General features: G+C 57.4%; 3 protein-coding genes across 9 annotated transcripts; 2 read left to right on the top strand and 1 right to left on the bottom strand.

Annotated features, from left to right (window-relative positions):
• Positions 1-3026: 3026 nt before the first annotated feature.
• Positions 3027-5772, bottom strand: SLC52A2 (solute carrier family 52 member 2). Of its 4 annotated transcripts, none has more exons than XM_042973506.1 (5): positions 5709-5772; positions 4803-4993; positions 3810-4692; positions 3591-3714; positions 3027-3483 (listed from the first exon to the last, which is right to left on the bottom strand). In XM_042973506.1, the coding sequence occupies exons 2-5, from the start codon at positions 4930-4932 to the stop codon at positions 3271-3273; spliced, it is 1350 nt and encodes a 449-aa protein (XP_042829440.1). In that variant the 5' UTR covers positions 4933-4993; positions 5709-5772; the 3' UTR covers positions 3027-3270. The 4 variants fall into 4 exon arrangements, with proteins under 4 accessions (XP_042829440.1, XP_007091580.1, XP_007091581.1 ...); XM_007091518.2 differs by having other exon boundaries at positions 5398-5765; XM_007091519.2 differs by having other exon boundaries at positions 5572-5765.
• A 146-nt stretch (positions 5773-5918) lies between these two features.
• On the top strand, positions 5919-8999 carry FBXL6 (F-box and leucine rich repeat protein 6). 4 transcript variants are annotated; one of them, XM_007091551.2, is made up of 9 exons: positions 5919-6341; positions 6625-6783; positions 6949-7012; positions 7322-7453; positions 7528-7635; positions 7722-7835; positions 7904-8135; positions 8211-8457; positions 8751-8999. In XM_007091551.2, the coding sequence occupies exons 1-9, from the start codon at positions 5935-5937 to the stop codon at positions 8899-8901; spliced, it is 1614 nt and encodes a 537-aa protein (XP_007091613.2). In that variant the 5' UTR covers positions 5919-5934; the 3' UTR covers positions 8902-8999. The 4 variants fall into 4 exon arrangements, with proteins under 4 accessions (XP_007091613.2, XP_042829451.1, XP_042829450.1 ...); XM_042973517.1 differs by having other exon boundaries at positions 7892-8135; XM_042973516.1 differs by lacking the exon at positions 6949-7012 and having other exon boundaries at positions 5919-6783.
• Positions 9000-9089: 90 nt separating this feature from the next.
• Positions 9090-11425, top strand: TMEM249 (transmembrane protein 249). Its single transcript, XM_042972903.1, has 7 exons — positions 9090-9113; positions 9166-9639; positions 9715-9865; positions 10161-10255; positions 10368-10563; positions 10822-10907; positions 11118-11425. Exons 1-7 carry the CDS (start codon positions 9090-9092, stop codon positions 11301-11303), a joined length of 1212 nt encoding a protein of 403 aa, XP_042828837.1. The 3' UTR covers positions 11304-11425.
• Positions 11426-20230: the final 8805 nt, after the last annotated feature.

The following is a 20230-nucleotide window of genomic DNA, read 5'->3' as shown; positions in this document are numbered from 1 at the left end:
GTCCAAGGGTCTGGCCTCAGGTGGGACTGGATCCAGGCGATCCCAGCATGTCTGGGTTCTGCCTCTCTCCACCTCTCCCCCTGCTTGCCTCTGGGCTGCCTTCATTCCCAGGCGTGCTCCCTGAATAGTCTGGGTAGCTTTTCATAGTTCTTGGCATGACGGACACACTAGGGGAGATGTCACGGTAGACCCTGATTTGCTCCACAGAGGCAACGTCCCTCAGTACGGTGACAACGGGCAGGAGGCGTGCGCCCGGATTGGATCATCTGGGCCACCCACCCAACCACAGGGTGGAGGCAGGTGGTCCTGTGATGAACGCCCCATCAGAACCCCCTGGAAGGTGCAGGGGAGAGAGCAAGGCCAGTGCTTGGAGCAGGGGACACCCAAGTGGCCTGTGGCCTCAGGCAGTTAGCTTCCCTGAGACAGGGTGGACGTGACCAGAACAGCTGATTCTGGAGACCCAGATGCTCCCACATTCCCAGTTTCTGGTGCCACAAAAGCTAGGAGGTCCTTTTGAATCCCATGGAGGAGAGGAAGCCCCTCAGAAGACGATCATCCTGTGTCCGCGGTCAGGCAGTGGGCGCCCTGAGCAGAGGAGAATGAGAACGCAAGCATCTTATTTTCCAGGAGTCGCCACGCCTCCAACCGCATCGGAGCCCACACCTCCCTAGGGACCCCGCAGGACTGAGGACAGTGAAGGCTCTACCTTTCCTCATCCCACCAAATTCAGGCGAGGCCTATCCGGACACTCCCGAGCTCTGTCTCAGGTGCAGTGGCCACACGCCTGGGAGAGGGGGCTGCACGGGGCAGGTTCTGAGGAACCAAGGAGCCTGCTGCCGGTGGTGGCACAGGCAACAGTGGCCCTGAGGCTCAGGCCTCGTTCCTGCCCAGGAGTGCCCTCTGGGGACAGCCAGGCACCAAAGGTCCTGCCTCAGCCACTGCCTCCCCTCTGGGTCTCCTTCAAATTCCCCCAGCCCTGAGTTTGAGAAAGCCTTTGGGCAGGGCTGTGAGCCTGAGTGGCTGGCTACCTGCTGTCCAGCTGGAGGCGTGGGCACCCTGGCGACCAGCTTCAAGTAGGGAGAGTGTGCCGTGGCAGCTCTCGAGCACTTGGCTCTTCGGCATCTCCCTCCCCTAGTTACTTCCCACGAGGCGCTAACAGGAAGGCCCTTGAGGCTTCTAAGGGCAGTGGCTTCCTCAAATTGTCTACCTCCAGCCCTGGCCTCAGGCTCAGGGCCACCTGCCCCCCCTCTCCAGGAGACCGTGCATGTCCCACACAGCCTTCCTCCTTTGCCGCCCTCTGGCCTGGTACAGCTAGAACAAAGGCACACGTGGGCAGACGGGAGGCTCTTGCCAATACCTCTGATCATCTCCTGATGGAAGAGAGGGCAGGACGGAACTGGGAGGCAGCTCCACAAGCTTCAGTCCCAAGGTGGGCCGGGGAGAGTGCTAATGGGTCTGAGGGCAGAGGCTGTGCCGAGGCGCGTGGCTACCCGCCCCCGCCACCCCCCCCCCCCATGCCCTCATCCTCCTCCCTCAGAATCTCTCCACTGACAACCACCAAAGGCACTTCTGCAGCTCGCACGCCACCTGCCAGCCCCCACTCCCAAAGGCAAACAGCCACATGAAACCCCCTGCCCCTGCCTTTTTTCTAGGCTCTCAGCATCCCAGGAGGCTGAGGCCTGGCAGGTGGCCTCCTGTCCTCAGCACTGAGCTGTGTCTGAGCTACTTGGGAGCCTGACTCCACCCGATACTTGATGCGACCCCAGACCAGAGGCTCCAGTGGTTAGGGCCTGGGGGTCCTTCCCTCCTTCCTGCTCAGCTGGTCCTGTTAAGGCGGGGAGAATAAGGAGCCTTCAAAAGCCCACATGCAGGCCAAGTCAAGGACAGGCAGCTTCTGAAGTGTAGAAGGGACATGCGGAAACCAGAACAATCGTGGGAAGAGGCTGGGTCAGCAGGAGCAGGAGCCGCTATTCCCAGCCCCCACAGTCATCCGGTGAGGTCCTTGCAGCTATGGGTTCCTTGCTGCAGAAATGAGACCCCTTGTCTGGGAGAATAGGATCTCAATTCCACACCAGTCACGCCGGATCACAGCTCAGGCATCCTGCCTCCCCTGTGGAGCCTGTGTCCCCCATGGGTCTCTGCTTCCCGCTGGCCTAGGCAGCCAAGAGGAGGGGCCAGAAGCCCCGGCCCTTGTTCATTGCAGCTTCCTCTCCTGAACCCTTGCGGCCCTCTTGCCTGGCTTCCCTGCAGCCCTCTGTGCAGGAGAACGACGCAGCCCGCCACAGGCTGCGGTAAGGGCTACGGCTCTGCTCCCTGTGGACGTGAGGCAAGCACAGACCCGGACCATTGTCCCAGCACTGCGGCAGATGTAGGCTGCTCAGGGGCAGGGGCCATTTACCAGAACCCCGGGAAAAAGGTAGCTGCTGCCTGTCTGTCTGAATAAAGAGTTTGGAACGTCTACAGGTTTGATCACACAAGGAGCTAGAAACTAAAGACTTGTGGCTCAGGAAAAGGAGCGATGCTTCTGACCGGAAGGATCCCAAGACTGGCTGAAGCCTCACACCCCAGTCTCTTCTAAGCCCCACTCACTGAGCCCCTCTGTGCCTGCACCTGGCGAGAAGCCCCTGGCAGGATGCTCCCGCAAAGGAACAGACACTACGATTGCTAGGCCACAAAAAGACAGCCCGTTCTGCCCGACCCTCACACCCAGCTGGCTCAGCACAGCACACAGCCCAGACATGTTTGCTGAACAGTGGCCCTGCTGGGGAGAGGCCTCGCCACGCAGCTGCAGATCCCGGATGAACTGACGTTGGGTGGGTGTCACACTGCCTCTGACCGCCACAGCCTGTTCTCTGCGGAAATTCCAAAGAGCAATGGAGGGAGGGGGGCAAGAGTCTGGGGCTCAGAGGGCGCAACCCCAGGATCTAGGAGAGCAGCCAGCCAGGGGTGACGCAGCCTCGATGGACAGTCCAAGTCACCCCAGCTCCGTGGAGGTCTGCACAGAGAAAGGTGCTACACAAGTTCACTACTCTGACCCACGAAACGATTTATTGTGCAAATCCCACACAGGCTCCAGGCCTGGGCCAAGTCCGAAGCTCTAGCTGGGCCCTGGCTCTGGGCCTGTTCTGTGGTCCCCACCCTGGCCAGTGTCTGCTGTGGAGTGTACAGGTGTCCGTGAGTGTGCCCGTGTGTGAAGAGGGCCTCCTTGGGTCATGGGCGCTTGGGCGTTGTGGCATCCCAGCCTGAAGTCAGGTCCCCATCTGCTCAGGCTTAGGGACCACACTGGTCCACACAGTCCTTCCCGCTGCGGAACACGTGATAGATGCTGGTGGGAGGGAACATGGCGACAGCACCGAGCAGGGAGCCCACCTGGATGGCCACACCAGCTGCCAGCAATGCCGGCCGGCCGCCACCATGCAGCAGGGAGCTGGCGGCCACCTTCACGTATGAGAACACGCCCAAACACAGCACCCAAGACAGCACCTGGGAGGGTGGACACGGCAGCAGGCTGAGCATGAGATGCTCGCTGCTCTAAGGCAAACCCCCTCCCCACTGCCACCCTCTCTGCTTCAGTGTCCCAGCGTACTTACCACGAGGACCACTCCTGCGGAGGTGCCCACCAGGGGTGGGCAAGGACTCAGGATTGCCAGCGCCATCAGATAGGCCCCAAAGAGCATGCCCAGCATGGAGAGACCTCCCAGCCCCGCCAGAGACCTGCAGGGGTGGAGCAGAAACTCAGGGCTGGCTGCACCACGACCCAGCCCCTATCCTTCAACTCCACCCTAAGCGGCCTGGGCATCCACGTGTACCTGCACAGGACGCCCATGGCCAGGAAGCAGGCGAGGGGGTTGGCAGCACTGCCCAGCACCACTGCCAAGTGGTAGGCCAGCCGCCCATAGGGCAAGCAGGAAAAACTCTGCACGGCAGGCAGCACGCCATTGGTCAGTGCGTTGGTGACGGCCAGCAGGCCCAGCAGGCAGGCTCTGTGCACAGGGAGCAGCCTGTGGGCCTCAGGGTCTGGGCTAGCAGTGGTGCCTGTTGCTTGGCTCGGTGACTCCCGCAGTGGCAAGGCCTCTTCCTCCTCCTCTTCCTCCTCCTCCTCCACTCTGGGGGCTCTCACCTGCAGGTCAGACTCTGGACCTGCTGTGGGTACAGACGGTGGCGACGGCAACAGCAGCAGAAGACCCTGGAAGGCGGCAGCTGAAGTGACCAGAAGGGCGGTCAGCATCCAGAAAAAGGTGCTGGCGGGAAAACGCTCCGGAAAGTCGTGGGGGAGCCAGAGGGTGCCACTGTCGGGAGCTGGCAGACATTCAAGGTGGCCTACACCCTGCACTAAGGCCAGCACGCAGGGCAGCAGGGCACTGAGGCCCTGACCCAGGAAGAAAGAGCGCAAGAAGGGAGGTGGGAGGTGACTCAAGAAGGGCAAGAAAGTGACGTTAGAGGCACAGCAGGCCAGTGCCAGCACCAAGGCCAGTGTTAGGAAGGCCACAGAGTGGAGCTGCCCTGCCACTGGGGCCACGTGGTGCCACAGTGGGGCCAGCAGGGCTGTGCCCACCACGCTCAGTGCCTGCACCACCTGGATGGGGGCCTGCTCGCTCTTGCCAGGAGCCAGCCGTCTCCACAGGGTCACCGCCAGCAGACCCAGGTTCCCCAGCGCTACAAGCACAGAGAGATAGGACGGGAGGCTCCAACCTGCAGGGAAGGGAGATCACGTCAGGGGCTAGATGCTCAGGGACAAAGAGCAGCTGCAATCCACCTCACCTGGCACATGTCCCCCCACTTTCCTGCACACTCCCACTCACCCTCAGGAAGGTCTTTTACCACCACAGGCAGCTCCACCCAGATCCCGTTGATGGCAGCCCAAGAACCCATGCCAAAGAGGGCCACCAGCAGGTGGGTCAATACCAGACGGCCCAGCGGAGGTGCCGCCATTCAGCCCGAGGCTGGGTCCTTCCGAACAGGACAGGGTCACAGCCTGCTCCTCTTTCCCCACCTAGGTCCAAACAAAAAACAAACAAACAAACAAACAAACACAACGCTTCAGTTCTTCTGGGACCTGATGACTTCTTCTACCTTGAAAGTTAGCAGACCCGTATTCGGGATCACAGACCAGAAACGCAGAACTGGACTCTGAAGAGGACCAGACCGCCTAGACCAGGAAAACGGGAAGGTGCCCGGGGGTGGGGGCTGAGGATGAGACGGGCCAAACATGCCAAATAGCACGGCTAGGTGTGCGAGCAGAGAAGCAGAAAGCCTGCCCAAAGCGCCAACGGCCCCAGAGGAAGATGGAGAAAGAAAGACCCGATCTGCGGGTCTGAGTAGCCCAGAACACCACCACCCTCACTCCAAAACGGACACGACTCCGGGACAGAGACACCCATTAGGCGCCGCGCACACCTCCGCGGCTTCTGCGCCCAAATGGGAGACCGAGGCTTCAGCGAGACCCAGTACCGCAGGAGTCAAGACCCGCGCGGCGAGGAGGGGCGGGCCCGGCGCCACCCCTCTCTGCATCAGGTGGGCGGCGAGGAGCCGGCCCGTGCGCAGGGGTGCGTGCGCCTCCTGATCCAGCACCTGCGCGCTCCCCGACCCGACAGCCAGTCGTCTCGCCACGCTACGAGGGCGCTGCCTCCGGTCCAGGATCGCAGCCTCGACCCAGAGCCGGTGGGACTGGGAAACGCTGCCCGGACGGAGCGAAAACTCCAACCCACCCGGCGAGGGAGAAGGAAGCCGCGGGGGCCAGCCCCCGGCATGGCCTGTCGCCGGAAGCCCCGCCCCGGAAGTCGGTGCTGAGCCGACGCGGAGGGGATTGGTCCGGGGCTCAGGCCCCGCCTTTACGCGGGCACGCTGCGCCCCCGCCCGGCGGCCTCGCCTGTTCCGCCACAGGCCCCGCCCCATCCGCTCCCCTGGGGCGGTCCGGGAGTTTGACCGGTAGCTATGGCTCCCGGCGTGGCGCGGCGGGCTCGGCGGCGGCCCCCGCGCAGCGTACGGAGCGCACGGCCGGTCGGGGTGCGGGCTCGCTCGGCGGAGGACTGGTGGTGGGACCGGCTGGCGCCGAGCGGCTCCGGTTACCATCTGCTGCAGTCGGACAGCATGCTCCTGGTGCTGCCCGGCCCTGGGCCTGCCCGCACTCGCGTGCAGAGGCGTGCAGCCCGCCGCACTCAGCGGCCAGTGCCCCCAGCGTCCCGCGCCGCGGCGGTCAAGGCTAGGCCCAGACCTGCTCCGGTTTCGGAGCCGCAGCAGGGGCCCGACCCAGGCTGGGGCGACCGCATCCCCCTGGAAATCTTGCTGCAGATTTTCGGGCTGCTGGTGGCGTCCGATGGGCCCATGCCCTTCCTCGGCAGGTACCCCAGGCCCATCGAGCGCAGCAGCATGGCTCAGGCTGACCTCTTGCCCACCGAGCGGGTGGCTGAGGCGGGGGGCCGAGGGCGAAGCAATCTGAGCGTTCACACACGCAGACGAGAGAGCACAGTCTCTCACGGGGTCCAGTTTGAGCCCCGAGGGCCTGTCTTTGTGCCGAGGTGTCTGCAGCGTTGTGAGAATAAAATGGGACAGGTTACTCCTCTCAGAAAACCCCACAGCGGCGGCTACAAAAGGCCCAGCCCCTCAGCAGAGATTTTCTCCCAGGGCTGCACGCGTGTGCCGCCGCTGGCACGAAGCTGCCTCCCAGCCTGCGCTCTGGCACACCGTGACCCTGTCGCCCCCGTTGGCTGGCCGCCTCGCCAAGAGCGGAGCCAAGGCGGAGAAGAAGCTTCTCGCTTCTCTGGAGTGGCTTATGCCCAATCGGTGAGACGTTCCCTCTTTTCTTTTATGCCCTCGTTTCATCTCTGTGGTTTGTACAAAGCCCCAAGCTCCTTCGTGTTTCCATATACCAAAGTGATGGGTGGGGAGGGCGCCGACAGAGGGGCACCGTGGGAATACTACGCAGCTCTGCCTCTGCTGTCGGCCCAGGTTTTCACAGCTCCAGAGGCTGACCCTCATCCACTGGAAGTCCCAGGTACACCCTGTGTTGAAGGTGAGAGCTCTGGACTGCCCTACGCACCAGTCATGACACTTTGGGGTTGCCCAGTACTTCCAGGGAGTGGGTCAGGCACACGGAGCCCAATGTTGCCCCATGGGGAGGCCTGCCCCGTTCTCGTTTCCTGTTGTTTGTTTCAGTAGAGAGGTGTTAGAAGTGGGAGCACCCACGTTGGCCTGGCATGGGCAGGAAGGAGATCATAGTTGAGTCACCAAAGAGGGTTTGGTGTCAGCCACTGGTTTCTTTCCTTTGTGGACCACAGCGTGCCTTCCCCCCCAATCTCTGCCGGTGCTCTGTCTTCCCCAGCTGGTTAGCGAGTCCTGTCCTCGGCTCACCTTCCTCAAGCTTTCTGATTGCCACGGTGTGACCCCTGATACGTTGGTCATGCTAGCCAAAGCCTGCCCCCAGCTCCACAGCCTGGATATACAGCACTCCATGGTAAGCCCTATGTCCCCAGGGGCCCTGAAGAAGCCTGGGCCGAGGTGACAGGTCCCCATGTGCTGGGTTCCCAGGTGGAGTCTACAGCCGTGGTGAGCTTCTTGGAGGAGGCAGGGCCCCGAATGTGCAAGCTGTGGCTGACTTACAGCTCCCAGACGACAGCCATCTTGGGTGCGCTGCTGGTAGGTTGGTGACAGGTAGGAGCAGAACCAGACGCTGAGCCAGGTCAGCCAGGCCACTGACCGTGTGTTCTCTTCCACCTCTGTAGGGCGGCTGCTGCCCCCAGCTCCGGGTCCTGGAGGTGAGCACTGGCATCAACCGCAACAGCACTCCTCTCCAGCTGCCTGTCGAGGCCCTGCAGAAAGGCTGCCCCCAGCTGCAGGTACCTGACGCCCCTCTTCTCCCACCTGCCACTCTCCCTCCCCACCTGCAGCCTAGGCCTTGCTCCAGGTGCTGCGGCTACTGAACTTGATGTGGCTGCCCAAGCCTTCCGGGCGAGTGGTGACTCCTGGCCCAGGCTTCCCCAGTCTTGAGGAGCTCTGCCTCGCCGGCTCCAGCTGCAACTTTGTAAGCAACGAAGCCCTGGGCCGCCTGCTCCACGATTCCCCTAACCTGCGCCTGCTGGATCTTCGCGGCTGTGCCCGCATCACACCTGGTGGCCTGCGTGATCTGCCATGTCAAGGTCAGCTTTCTCTGGGCAGGAGGGGTGTGGGTACCCTTGCCCACCCCACAGCTCACGGCTGCTCTTCACCTCCAGACCTGGAGCAGCTTCACCTGGGTCTTTATGGCACGTCAGACCGGCTGACTCTAGCCAAAGAGGGCAGCCATCTGTTGACCCAGAAATGGTGCCACGCTCTGCGGGAACTGGACCTGAGTGGCCAGGGCTTCAGCGAGAAGGACCTGGAGCAGGCCTTGGCCGCCTTCTCCGTCACGCCTGGGGCCTCACACCCAGCCTTGTGCTCGCTCAACCTCAGGGGCACGCGGGTCACACCGAGCACAGTCAGGTCAGCCTCCCCTCCCTCGGTCCTTGCAATCAGTACAGCTTGCCTCCCTGACAAGCCTGGTTTGCAAGCTTCAGGGATCCAAAAGGGGAGCGCATACGGACCAAGCCCCTGCTCAGGATTGACCTTAGGGACACCAAGGGGGTACTGGGCTTGGGCCTCAGTGGCTGGGGGTGGCAAAGCCAGTCGTGGCATGGGCAGAGAGGGCTCCTTCCCCGGGCCGAGCCCTGCCAGGGCCTGGGTCTTTTGGAGCCAGTGGCTCAACTCCCCATGGCCCGCCCTGCCCCGCCCCACAGCTCTGTGATCAGCAGCTGCCCGGGCCTGCTGTACCTCAACCTGGAGTCCTGCCGCTGCCTTCCCCGGGGCCTGAAGCGGGCCTACCGAGGCCAGGAGGAAGTCCAGTGGTGCCTGGAGCAGCTGCTCACCGGCCCCCCTCCTTCCAGCTAGGCAGTTCCAGACCTCAGACCCTCAGGCAGCCTGCCGGCCCTCCACCCTTTTCCAGTTGCCACGTTTGAACGTTTTGTTACAATAAAACATTTTTAGGAGCTCTGTGTGGTCCTTGGGGTGTGGTTGAGAGGACAGGCACTGTGCCTGAGGAACCATTCAGGGCTGGGGGGGGGGGGGGAGCTTGTGCCATGGGGGAGGGGTGGTCTGCCAGGGCTCCTGAGGCTGCGTGTGCTCGTGCCTTGCTGACTCACTGCTGGGCTTGAGTCTTGGACCGGGTGTGTGTATCCTGTTCTCAGGGACACTGAGATATGTTTGTGCCCATGGTTGTGCTTGAAGCTCTGCCTGGGCAGAAGTGGCAGTGGAAAGGGGGAGGCCCTACTCAGCCATGGGGTTCAGTGTGGGGCGCCTGCCTGCAGATATCCCTGCAGCTTAGGCCTGGGACATCCAGCCACCTTGCCTTCAGGTGAGGATTGTGAACCGGGCTGCTCAGGGGGCCGCTGGTGGTGTGGGGACTGGCGGGGAAGAGCACGCTCACTTCAGGGTCGGGCTCGAGGACTCCCGGCAGAAGGGACAGTCAACAGAACAGCCCCTTCTAGAACGCGCTGTGCAGAACTTCTAGAACCCGGGCTTCGCCCAGCCTACACCAGCCTACACCACCACCTGGTGTCTCTCTCCTCTGCTCTTTATCTGAAAGCCGCTCCTTCCTGGACCGCAGCCCTGGAGCCTTTCTTCTCCCAGGTAGAAGGGCGACTGTGAGCCTCTGGGCGGTGCCAACCTCCTAGCAGCCCAGCTGACCCTCTGTGCCTACCCCAGACCCCCAAGGGCCGGGTTGGCGGCCTGCCCACCACCTCCGGCGGCAAGCGCTTCCAGCTCTGGGCCCTAGGACTGTTCTGCACCGAGCGCCACCTGGCCAAGCGCCTTAAGAACAACAGCTTCTACCCGTTCATCCAACAGCAGCCCAATGGTGCGCGCGGACCCGGAACCGAGCAGGGCGGGTGCGGGAGCCGGGGGGCCTAACGTCTGAACCTGGTGGCGTAAAATCCCGGGCGGGGTTGGCGGCGGAGGGGACGGGCCTGGACCCGGGATCTGCATGGGGGCGGGGCCTGGAGTCGGAAGGGGCGGGGGCGGGGCCGAGCCCTGGGCTGGCGGCGATACAGTTTGCGCGGGGCCGGCTGCTCCGGGCGGAGCTCCGGCGCCACCCCCGCCGGCTGCCAGCGGGGACCGGCTGTCCTCACGCACCGCCACCGCGCCGCCCCCAGTCTTCGTGCTTGAGTACTACCTGGACACGCTGTGGAAGGGGACACTGCTCTTCGTCGTCTGCCTCCTCCTCGTCAGCTTCGGCCTCGTGAGCCAGGTCTGAACTCCTGGGCCCGCCCCCCACCGCCTTCCTCCCGGGAGGCTGGACTCACCTCTCGGTGCCCCGCCCCCGGAACCCCGGGCTGCTCAGGTCCCTGTGGCTGCCGCAGGTGCAGAAGCAGGAGACTTGGGGCTTCCCCGCATGCGGCGTGGTCGTCGGCCTGTGGCTCATGATTTCGTCTTTGCCGCGGCGCCGCCTGGTGCTGAACCACACGCGTGGCACGTACCACTTCTCCGTCCAGGGCCGCACCGTGTGCCAGGGCCCCATGCACCTAGTCTACGTGCGCCTGGCGCTCAGCTCCGACGGTGAAGCCCGGCGCGGCCACGGACGGTGGGCAGGGGGAAGGGTGTGCAAGAGAAACAGCTCCGGGAGTGTGGCGGGGCTGGCTAGACGGCCCACTGCCCCCCCCCCCGCCCCCGCCACGGTCCTCAAAGACACACACACACACACACACACACGCGCGCGCGCCCCTTCTCCCCTCCCTCATCCCCCCCCCCCAGCTCTCTCCCCACCGGAGCTGCTATCCCCTAGAGCCTCTGGCTGAGCCGCTTGCCCCTCTCCAGCTTATGGAAGGTGCTTCTTCCAGTTGGTTCTATGCGGCCACAAGCTGGAGCCGCTGGTGCTGGTGCAGCTGTCAGAGCGCTATGAGGTGGGTCTTGCCCCAGTCCACCCTGGGGCCCCTTCCCTCCTCAGTTCCATAGGAGGCCTGCCACTGCTTAGGGTCTTCAGATGGGGCCATCTCCCAGGCAGAGTGTGAATACCACGTGGTCCTTGGCCCAGACTTTAGTGCTGGCAGCTGGTGGAGAGGTGACAGGTCCTCTCAGTCCAGGTGACAGCTCACCGCCACCCATTCCCACAGCAAATGGAATATTTGGGCCGTCACATTGCCCGGAAACTCAACATCAATTACTTTGACTGCCTGGCCAAGTCGTACAGGCACGTGGTCCGTCACTGGCCGCTGGGGGCCGCCTTCAGCCCCGGCATCGTGCAGCGCAAGACCGGCACTTATGGCCAACAGACCTTGCAGTCTGACCTGGACGTGTGATTCTGAAGGCAGGTGCCCCAGCACTGCCCCGGCCCCTCAGGCGTACAGTCTCCCTTTCCCTGTGATTTCCCACCTTCACTGGACCTTAGTCTTCCCCTCAATAAAGCCACCTCTTGCTTCCAGGCAAGTGTTTCCTCTCGGGGATGGGGGGGGGGGGGCGGGGAGGCACAGCTCCGGGGGCCTCAGGGAGCAAACCTTGGAGTTTTGAGCTGGTTGAGGGTGACCGGAGGAGCAGGGTGAGTAATGAACAGCCACACCGCCAGGAATTTGGAGTCCTCACTGGACAGGTGTGGGACACACGGCCTCCCTTGAGCAGCAACACTCACCTGGTCCTGTCCCGGCTCGGGAGTGCAGAACAGTGAGCAGCGTGCAGGGGTCAGAATTTGACTGGTCATCCTGACTCGGTGCCTGGTCCCGTCAGCAGTGGGATGGAGCACAGCTACAGGTCCAGCCTTGTGCCCAGGGTACAGCTTGGCAGACAGCCCCCAGAGTTGCTGCTTCAGTGCTCCTGGGGAGTAAGCTGTGGAGCCCTAGACCAGAGCTCAAGCCTGCCGTGCGGGGCAGGCCCGTGTGTCCCTGGAGCTTGCCCCCCACACCTGCTGGAATACCAGTCCCATATGCCCTAATCCAGTGGGTGCTCCCACGTCCTGGGCACTGGGAGCTGCTGCGGGCGCAGAGAGGGCAGTAGGCCATCGGGGACCCAGCAGAAGTGGCAGCTGGCGCTGTCCGCGTGGCCCTCCTGGTCAGCATGTCCCCTCAGCGCCATGCTGGTGACCCGAGTCTTTGGGCATCGTGTCAGTGAGTGTCACTGGGACCAGAACCTTCAGGCCCCATGTAAACTGAAAATGCGGAGCCCCTTGTTAAAAAGTTACTGGGGCTCCTGGTGGCTCAGTTGGTTAAGCATCCGACTCTTGATTTTCAGCTCAGATCGTGATCTCACAGTTCATGGGATTGAGCCCTGCGTTGGGCTCTGTGCTGGCAGCGCTGAGCCTGCTTGGGATTCTCTCTCTCCCTCTGTCTGCCTCTTTTCTCGTTCTCTCTCTCTCTCTCTCTCTCTCTCTCTCTCTCTCTCTCAAAATAAATAAATAAGCTTTAAAAATAATTATTAAGAATTTCCAGAAGGAGACGCTAGAGTATCAAACCCAGGATGGGGGAGCCTGGCTGGCTAGTCAGTAGAGCATGTGACTCAGGTTCTCTGGGTTGTGAGTTCAAGCCCCACACTGGGGGTAGAGTTTGCTTAATTAAAACAAACAAAACAACAACAACAAAACCCAGTATGGGCTGGGATTGGGGCCCTGTGTGACTGCCCAGGTCACACATGCTATGAAGCTGGCCCTCCCTGGAACCATGGCTCAGAGCCACTCACTGACCAACTCCTGATCCTCAAGCTGGCCAAACCCAGTGGGGCACCAGCATCCCTGCCTGTCCCCAGCAGGGTCCAGGGACTGCTGGAATTCCTTTAGGCAGCCCCAGGGAGCAATTGTTATTCATGGCACAAATGCAGGGTCCTCTTGCCCCTCTGAAGAGGGTCTAAGTTGTCTGCCTACAGACAGACAGAGTGCCCTGCTTTTACCAGGGGGACAGACTGGAGAGGGTGGACAGAGCTCAGCAGTGATGGGGTTGGGACAGGTTGGGGGACAATGTTATGCGGGAAGGTGACAAGTGTAGGCCATGGGGCTAGGCTGACTGGTGAGTGCCATGTGACTGAGCCAGACCTGGGGTGCCCAGGCTGCCTGTCCGTTTTGGATGGGTTAGAAGGGCATGCCAGTCCCTTGGGCTCTGGGAGGCTGCTCAGATCTCTCAGCCTTCAGGTTGCGGACTCAGTTTCATCTAGGAAGGCAAAGTTCCCTCCCTCCTGGAGCTGACGATCATAAGAGGCACATACATCGAGGAGCTAACTTCCATTCTGCTGAAGTGGCTGGAGGTGGGGTGGTGTCCTCTAGCCGGGGGCGGGGGGGTGGTGTCAGGGAAGACCTTTCCAAGGATGCAGCACTTGAGCTGATACAAGGAGGCGGGGGTCATGTGGAGCTCTGGGGAAGGGGACAGGAAGTGTAAAGGTATCATGCAGGAACAAATTTCTTGGCTGGGCAGAAGATGAGAGGATTGGGAAAACATGGCAATTGTAAGCAGGCTCTCCTTGCCCATCCTGCACTAGGCATACGGTCCCACAGAATAAAGACTGCATTTCCTACTCTCCATTGCAGATAGATATATGTGGTCTTGAGACTAATTCCTGGCCGATGCAATATAAGAATCAGTATGTATAATTTCCAACTGTGTCCTTAAAGGGAGGGGTTTGGTATCTTTGCCATTTCCTTTTTTCTTATGGCCTGGAATGCACCCACAATGACTGGAGCTCAAGCAACCAACTTAGACCATGAGGTAGAACGCATGTGTTGAGGATAGCGATGCAACAAGATAGAATTGGGGAACTTGAAGACTGTGCAACTGTCCTGCCAACTCTGGATGGCTTATGTAGAACTCTATGCAAAAGAGAAAAACTTGGGGCACCTGGGGGGCTCGGTTGGTTAAGTGCCTGACTTCAGCTCAGGTCACGATCTCGCAGTTTGTGGGTTCAAGCCCCGCGTCGGGCTCTGTGCTGACAGCTCGGACCCTGGAGCCTGCTTCGGATTCTGTGTCTCCGTCTCTCTCTGCCCCTCCCCTGTTTGCACCCTCCCTCCCTTTCTCCCTCCCTCTCTCTCTCTCAAATAAATAAACATGAAAACTAAAGTAAGTAAAGGATGAGTATGGTTTTGTGCTTTTCTCCAGCAAAGTTTTGCTGCTTGGATGCAGGGGTGGAATAGGCAGATAGCTCGGTCTAACAAGGGTTGGAGATTACTAAGGACAGTATTGTAGGAGTGTGGGGTCAAGGGAGTGGTTGTCATTTTGGGCCACAGGACCTGAGCTGGGCAGGCAGAAAGTGAGGACAGGAGTCGAGGGGCAAAGAACAAGGGCCTCAGTTCTCTATTGCCACATAGCCAACCACCCTAAACTTAAGGGCTTAAAGCAGCAAATACTTCCTCATTGTTTTGCGGATTGGGTGGGCCCAGCCGGCTGGTTACCCCGCGTGTAGCTGGGGTGCTCGTGGCTGCATCAGCTGCAGCTCGGCTGGGGCCAGATGTCTAGGGTGACCCCCATCCTCCAGGGCCTCTTTCCAAGTGGTGCCTGACCATTCAGCAGACTGTTTTGCTCCTGGTTTCCAAGAGAGAGAGTTGCAAGAGGACTAGCCCCAGTGCCCCACAATCCCATTATACCTCTGCATGCATCACTCATGCTAATATCCCAATGGCCAAGCCCAGAGAGTCAGTATGGAAGCGGTCTGCCAAGTACATGAAAACCAGCTTCATGGGGGTCATGACTGTAGGCAGTCCGTGACAGACCACCCTCCAAGGCCCCCCAGTATGTCACCTTGGCACCCAGTTCAGTCCTCAAGTCCGGGATCTCGCATCTAAGTCAGGTCCAGGTGCAAATGAGGGTTCCCAGGTGTCCTTCCGTGGGTTCAACCCAGCTGTGTGGATGCTCAGTGCAGAGACCTGTGAACTAAAAATCAAAACAAAACAAAACAAAACAAAACAAAACAAGTTCTCTCCCCTCCCCCCACCCCATGTACATCAATGAGACCGGCAGACCATCTTCAATAGACACTTCTATGAAAATATGGGGGAAGCCTTGGGTGTGGGCTGGGTTTAGTCACTTGCACCCAAAGAACAGAGTATGGAAGAGGAAAAACAATAACTTTAAAGTAGAAAAACCTGGCAGACACCGCCTTAGGCAAGCGATTAAGGTTAACATCATCAGTGATAAGTCATGTTGACATCATGTACTCTCTGTTGCGACACAAGGAGAAGACCACATCACCTCTGTGATCTCCTCCCCAAACCCAGGCTAACTACAGGAGAACATCACACAAACCTCAGTTGAGGGACATTCTACAGAAGTGACCATACTGTCAATCGAGGTCATGAAAAGGAAGGAAAGACCAAGAAATCCTCAGACCACAGGAGACTAAGGAGACTAAGTGCAATGTGGTGCCTTGAATTGGTTGCTGCAACCGATAAAATGTTAGCATATAAAAAAGGGGGAGGGGCGCCTGGGTGGCTCAGGCAGTTGAGCGGCCAACTTCAGTTTGGGTCTTGATCGCGCAGTTAGTGGGTTCAAGCCCCGCATCGGGCTCTGTGTTGACAGCTCGGAACCGGAGGCTGCTTCCGATTCTATGTCTCCCTCTCTCTCTGCCCCTCCCCTGCTCGCTGTCTCTCAAAAATGAATAAATGTTAAAAAAATTTAAACAAAACACAACAAACTCCAAATAAAGCCTGGAGCTCCATCAATAGTAACATACCAGTGTTGGCTTCTTGGTTTGTGACAAACGTACCACAGAAATGTAAGATATTAACATTAGGGGAAGATGAGGGGAGAGTGTACAGGAAGTATCTGTATTATCTTTGCAACTTTTCTGTAAATGTAAATTTATTCTGAGGTAGAAAGTTTATTTAAAAATTTTTTTCAAGACAAAACACTTTTATTTCTTTATATTAAACATAATTTATTGTCAAATTGGTTTCCATACAACACCCAGTGCTCATCCCAACATATTTAAAATTTTTAATGTTTATTCACTTTTGAGAGAGAGAGAGAGCACGAGTGATGGAGGGGCAGAGAGAGAGAGGGAGACACAGAATCCGAAGCAGCTCCAGGCTCCGAGCTGCCAGCACAGAGCCCGATGCGGGGCTCGAACCCACGAACCGCGAGATCACGACCTGAGCCGAAGTTGGACACTTAACTGACTGAAACCCCCAGGCGCCCCTGAAGCACAAAGTTTATTTAAAAAACGGGAGGGGTGGGAAGTATGTAGCAATTATGGTCAGTAGAAATTCTGCAATGCAATTGAGCCCCCGTTGCTAGACATCTGCTCCAGGAGGAAGCCTTCCCTGACCAGGACCCATCTATGCTTTCCGCTAGTAACTTCCTGGTTGGTTGGTCTCAGAGGCCCCTGACTCTGCTCTCTCACTTCTTGGCTGTCTCCTGAGTCATCCTTTCTTTTCCATAGGAAATGGCCCGTGTTCTGACTTACTATCTGCACACAGAAATTTTGAACCCTAAAGGTGCTTTTTCATTTTGAACAATCTCTATCTCTTTTAGTCCAAGACAGTATGATTCCTTTAAAAACCCCATGTAGGTTTTCTATATATCAAGTCATACCCCAGTACATTGAACAAGATGTACATCAAGACGTCTTTTCCAGGCAGACCTCATTTTACTTGGATTGCAAATCAGAGCGTTGCTGGGGTTTGTTTTGTTTGTTTGTTTGTTTGTTTGTTTGTTTAAGTCATCTCTACACACAACATGGGGCTCCAATCATGGCCCAGAGATCAAGAGTCACACCTCTTCTGACTGAGCCAGTCGGAAGCCCAGAGTGCTGTTGACAGTGTCCTTGAGATCCTTAGAAGCCCTTTTCTCGAGCTGGCGGGGTCTACAAGATACCGCTTTACGTCTCTCAGGGGTCTTAGGGCTTCACTTTGGACTTAATCTATACATTGAGAACGCATTTCTGTGGTGGTGCTCTGGATCTGATCTTTGCTCAGAGGCCATTTCTCACTCTGAGTACCTTTTACAAGCTGGAGAGACTGGGAATGAAAAAACATTTTACTTTTCAATCCAGCAAGTCCTAAGTAGGAAATATTTTCTCTAAATTCTTCATGAAAACTAAACAGTTCCCTCTCCAGCTCATTCATCACTTGTGATATCATTCATTGTGAAAATAAGCCAACTGGCACTGCACTGGTTTCCTACGACTGCTGGGTGGATTAAAATAACAGCACTATATTTTCTCATGCTCCTGGAGACCAGAAGTCTGAAATCCAGGTGAAGGCAGGACTGGTTCCTGCCAGAGTCGCGGAGTGAGAATCTGTTCCAGGCCCCTCTTCCAGCTTCTCGTGGTGCTGGCGGTCCTTGGTGTCCCTCGGCTGATCTCCCTCTGTCTTCTCATGATGGTCTTTTGTCTTGTGTGTGTGGTTTTTCTCCTTGTAAAGACACCGGTCCTGTTGAATTAAAGCTCCCCCCTACTCCAGTTATGACCTCCTCTTAACCAATTACATCTGTAATGACTTTATTTCCAGATGGGTCACATCCTGAAATACTGGGGACTAGGACTTCAACAGAGCTGTGTTTTCTTTTTGTCATTGTTTTGTTTGTTTTGTTTTGCAGGTGACACGATTCAACACGTGGCAGGCCTTCTCACCATTTTCCTGGAAATCTCGCCCAGAACCAGTTCATTAAGTACATTTTCCATCTTCCATGTGGCGGTAGGCAGCCGCCTCACTGATTTTTCTGCTAACGTGGGTCCACACTCTATAGCCTCTGCTAACAGTCTCCTCAATCTGGGTGCCCCGGGAGCAGCCATGGCCTTCAGCTCAGTGGGACTTAGCTGTGTCCCTGGCAGAGACGCTCATCCTGTGGGACTGACCCCGGAGCTGTGGGGACAGAGAGCCCAAGCTCCCAGTGGTTCACTGGGCGGAGTGTGTGTGTGTGTGTGTGTGAGGGGGGGGAGCCACATATGCTCTTGCCCCGTGGTTCCTGGACCCGTGTGGCCCGCCGGCAGGGACAGGTGCGTCACACCCTAGTAGCGCAGCCCCTCCTGGACGTTTCTTCTGAAGAACACTGGAACCCTCTACAGCTCTTTTGGGGTTTAGTGCTTGCCCCCCTTTCCATGCCCACAACATGTGTTGGGATGGGTTAAGCTACAGCTTTCATTCGAGCCACAGGCTCTGGGGTGGGAAGTGGAGACCGACCCTAAGGGCGTCTCTGAGGTCTGAAGAGGGCATGGTCCCTGTACATCTTCAAGGAGAGGAAGCACTTCTGCAGGCCCAGATCAGGGGGTCCGGGAATCCAAGATGTCCAGCTATCCGCATCCCACGTGTCAGGCTGTCCTTCATCCCCAACCAGGACGTGGTCCCGGCACAGCTTTTGCCAAAAGTTTAGCCTTCTTGGAAACAACCCTCTCGATCCCTGGCAACATTCTTTATTTGGAAATCTGCTTTGTCCAGTATGAACACAGCACCCTGCCTTCTTTAGCGCTTATGTGGGGTAACTTTCCCACCCTGATTTTAACTTGTCTTTGTACTCACCACCGGCTTGTTGGCGGCATATAACCGGGCTCTGCTGTTTCTGAGCCAGCGCACGGCCTCTGCCTTGTAGGGCGCTCCCGTCATTTCCGGGTAACGTGACGACTGACACGGCTGCTTCGGACCCACCGTCTCGCCGTGTGCCTTCCTTCTCCTCCTTCTCCGCCTTCTTCTGGATTTGTCGAGAATTTTGTATGATTTCTTTTCCTTGTTATTACCTGCCACTGTCGTGCTGTTTTCATTTCCTTACTCCTTACAGATACATCTTTACCTCATCACAGTCCACGTTCCAGTGACTTTGCCACTTCACTTAGGCTGTAAGAACTCTGCCTCCTGTCCTCGCATTTCCCCGCCCAAACACTATCCTATCCAGGTGCACATTTTACTTCCATACATGTTATAAATTTCACATACATTGTTAATTCTATTTAATCATTTGCTTATCTTTTAAATGAAAAGAAACAAATTTAAATTTTTTTTTATATTTATTTATTTCTGAGACAGAGACAGAGCATGAGAAGGGGAGGGACAGAGAGAGAGGGAGACACAGAATCAGAAGCAGGCTCCAGGCTCTGAGCTGTCAGCACAGAGCCCGACGCGAGGCTCGAACTCACAAACCGTGAGATCATGACCTGAGCCGAAGTCGGTCGCTCAACCGACTGAGCCACCCAGGCGCCCCGAAACAAAATTTTTAAAAGTTTTATTTATTTATGTAATCCCTACACCCAATATGGGGCTCAAACTCATGGCCCCAAGATCAAGAGTTGCCACTAAGCCAGCCAGGCACCCCAGAAACAAAGTTCTTACATTTACCTAGTTACAATTTCCATAGTTTTCACTTCCTTGTGGAGATCTAGATTTTCATCTGGTGTCACTTTCTTCTGTCTGTCAGACTCTCTTTACGATTTCTTGTAGTGTGGGTCAGCTGGTGATGAATTCTTACAGCTTTTGGGTGTCTGAAAAGTCTATTTAATCTGTGTTTTTGAAAGATATTTTCATTGGGTATAGAATTCTAGGTTGACAATGTTTTCTTCCAGCACTTTTACTTAAAAAAAAAATTTTTTTTTAATGTTTACTTATTTTTGAGAGGAGGGGGGTAGGGGCAGAGAGAGAGGGAGACACAGAATCTGAAGCAGGCTCCAGGCTCTGAGCTGTCAGCGCAGAGCCCGATGCAGGGCTCAAATTCAAGAACTGTGAGATCATAACCTGAGCTGAAGTCAGACACTCAACCGACTGAGCCACCCAGGCACCCGAATGTTTACTTATTTTTGAGAGGAGGGGGGTAGGGGCAGAGAGAGAAGGAGACAGAATTGGATTCAGGCTCCAGGCTCTGAGCTGTCAACGCAGAGCCCGACGCAGGACTCAAACTCACAAAACCCTGAGATCATGACCTGAGCCCGAGTAGATGCTCAACTGACTGAGCCACCCCGGTGCCCCTCTTCTATCTTTAAAGGAAGGTGCCCCTTTAAAGATGTTGCCCCACAATCTGCTGGGTTAGGTCTTGCTTTATTTCCACGGGAAATCAGTCATCCTTATCTTTGCTCCTTTGTACATAGCATGTGTTGATTTCTGCCCCCACCCCTGGCTGGCTGCTTTTAATAGTTCCCTTCATCCTTTGATGATGATGTGCCTTCGTGCGGTGCTCTTCCTGTAACATAGGCTTAGGGTTTGTTGACCTTCTTGGGTTTGTCACTTTATAATTTTCATCAAATCTGGAACCCTTTGGACCATTTCTACGTTTTTTTCCCCCCAATCCCTCTTCCCTCCCGGGATCCCGTCACATGTATATTAAGCCATGCGAAGTAA

The sequence above is a fragment of the Panthera tigris genome, chromosome F2 (genome assembly GCF_018350195.1).
Source record: "Panthera tigris isolate Pti1 chromosome F2, P.tigris_Pti1_mat1.1, whole genome shotgun sequence".
NCBI lineage: Eukaryota > Metazoa > Chordata > Mammalia > Carnivora > Felidae > Panthera > Panthera tigris.
This window is presented reverse-complemented; position numbering and strand designations above follow the sequence as displayed.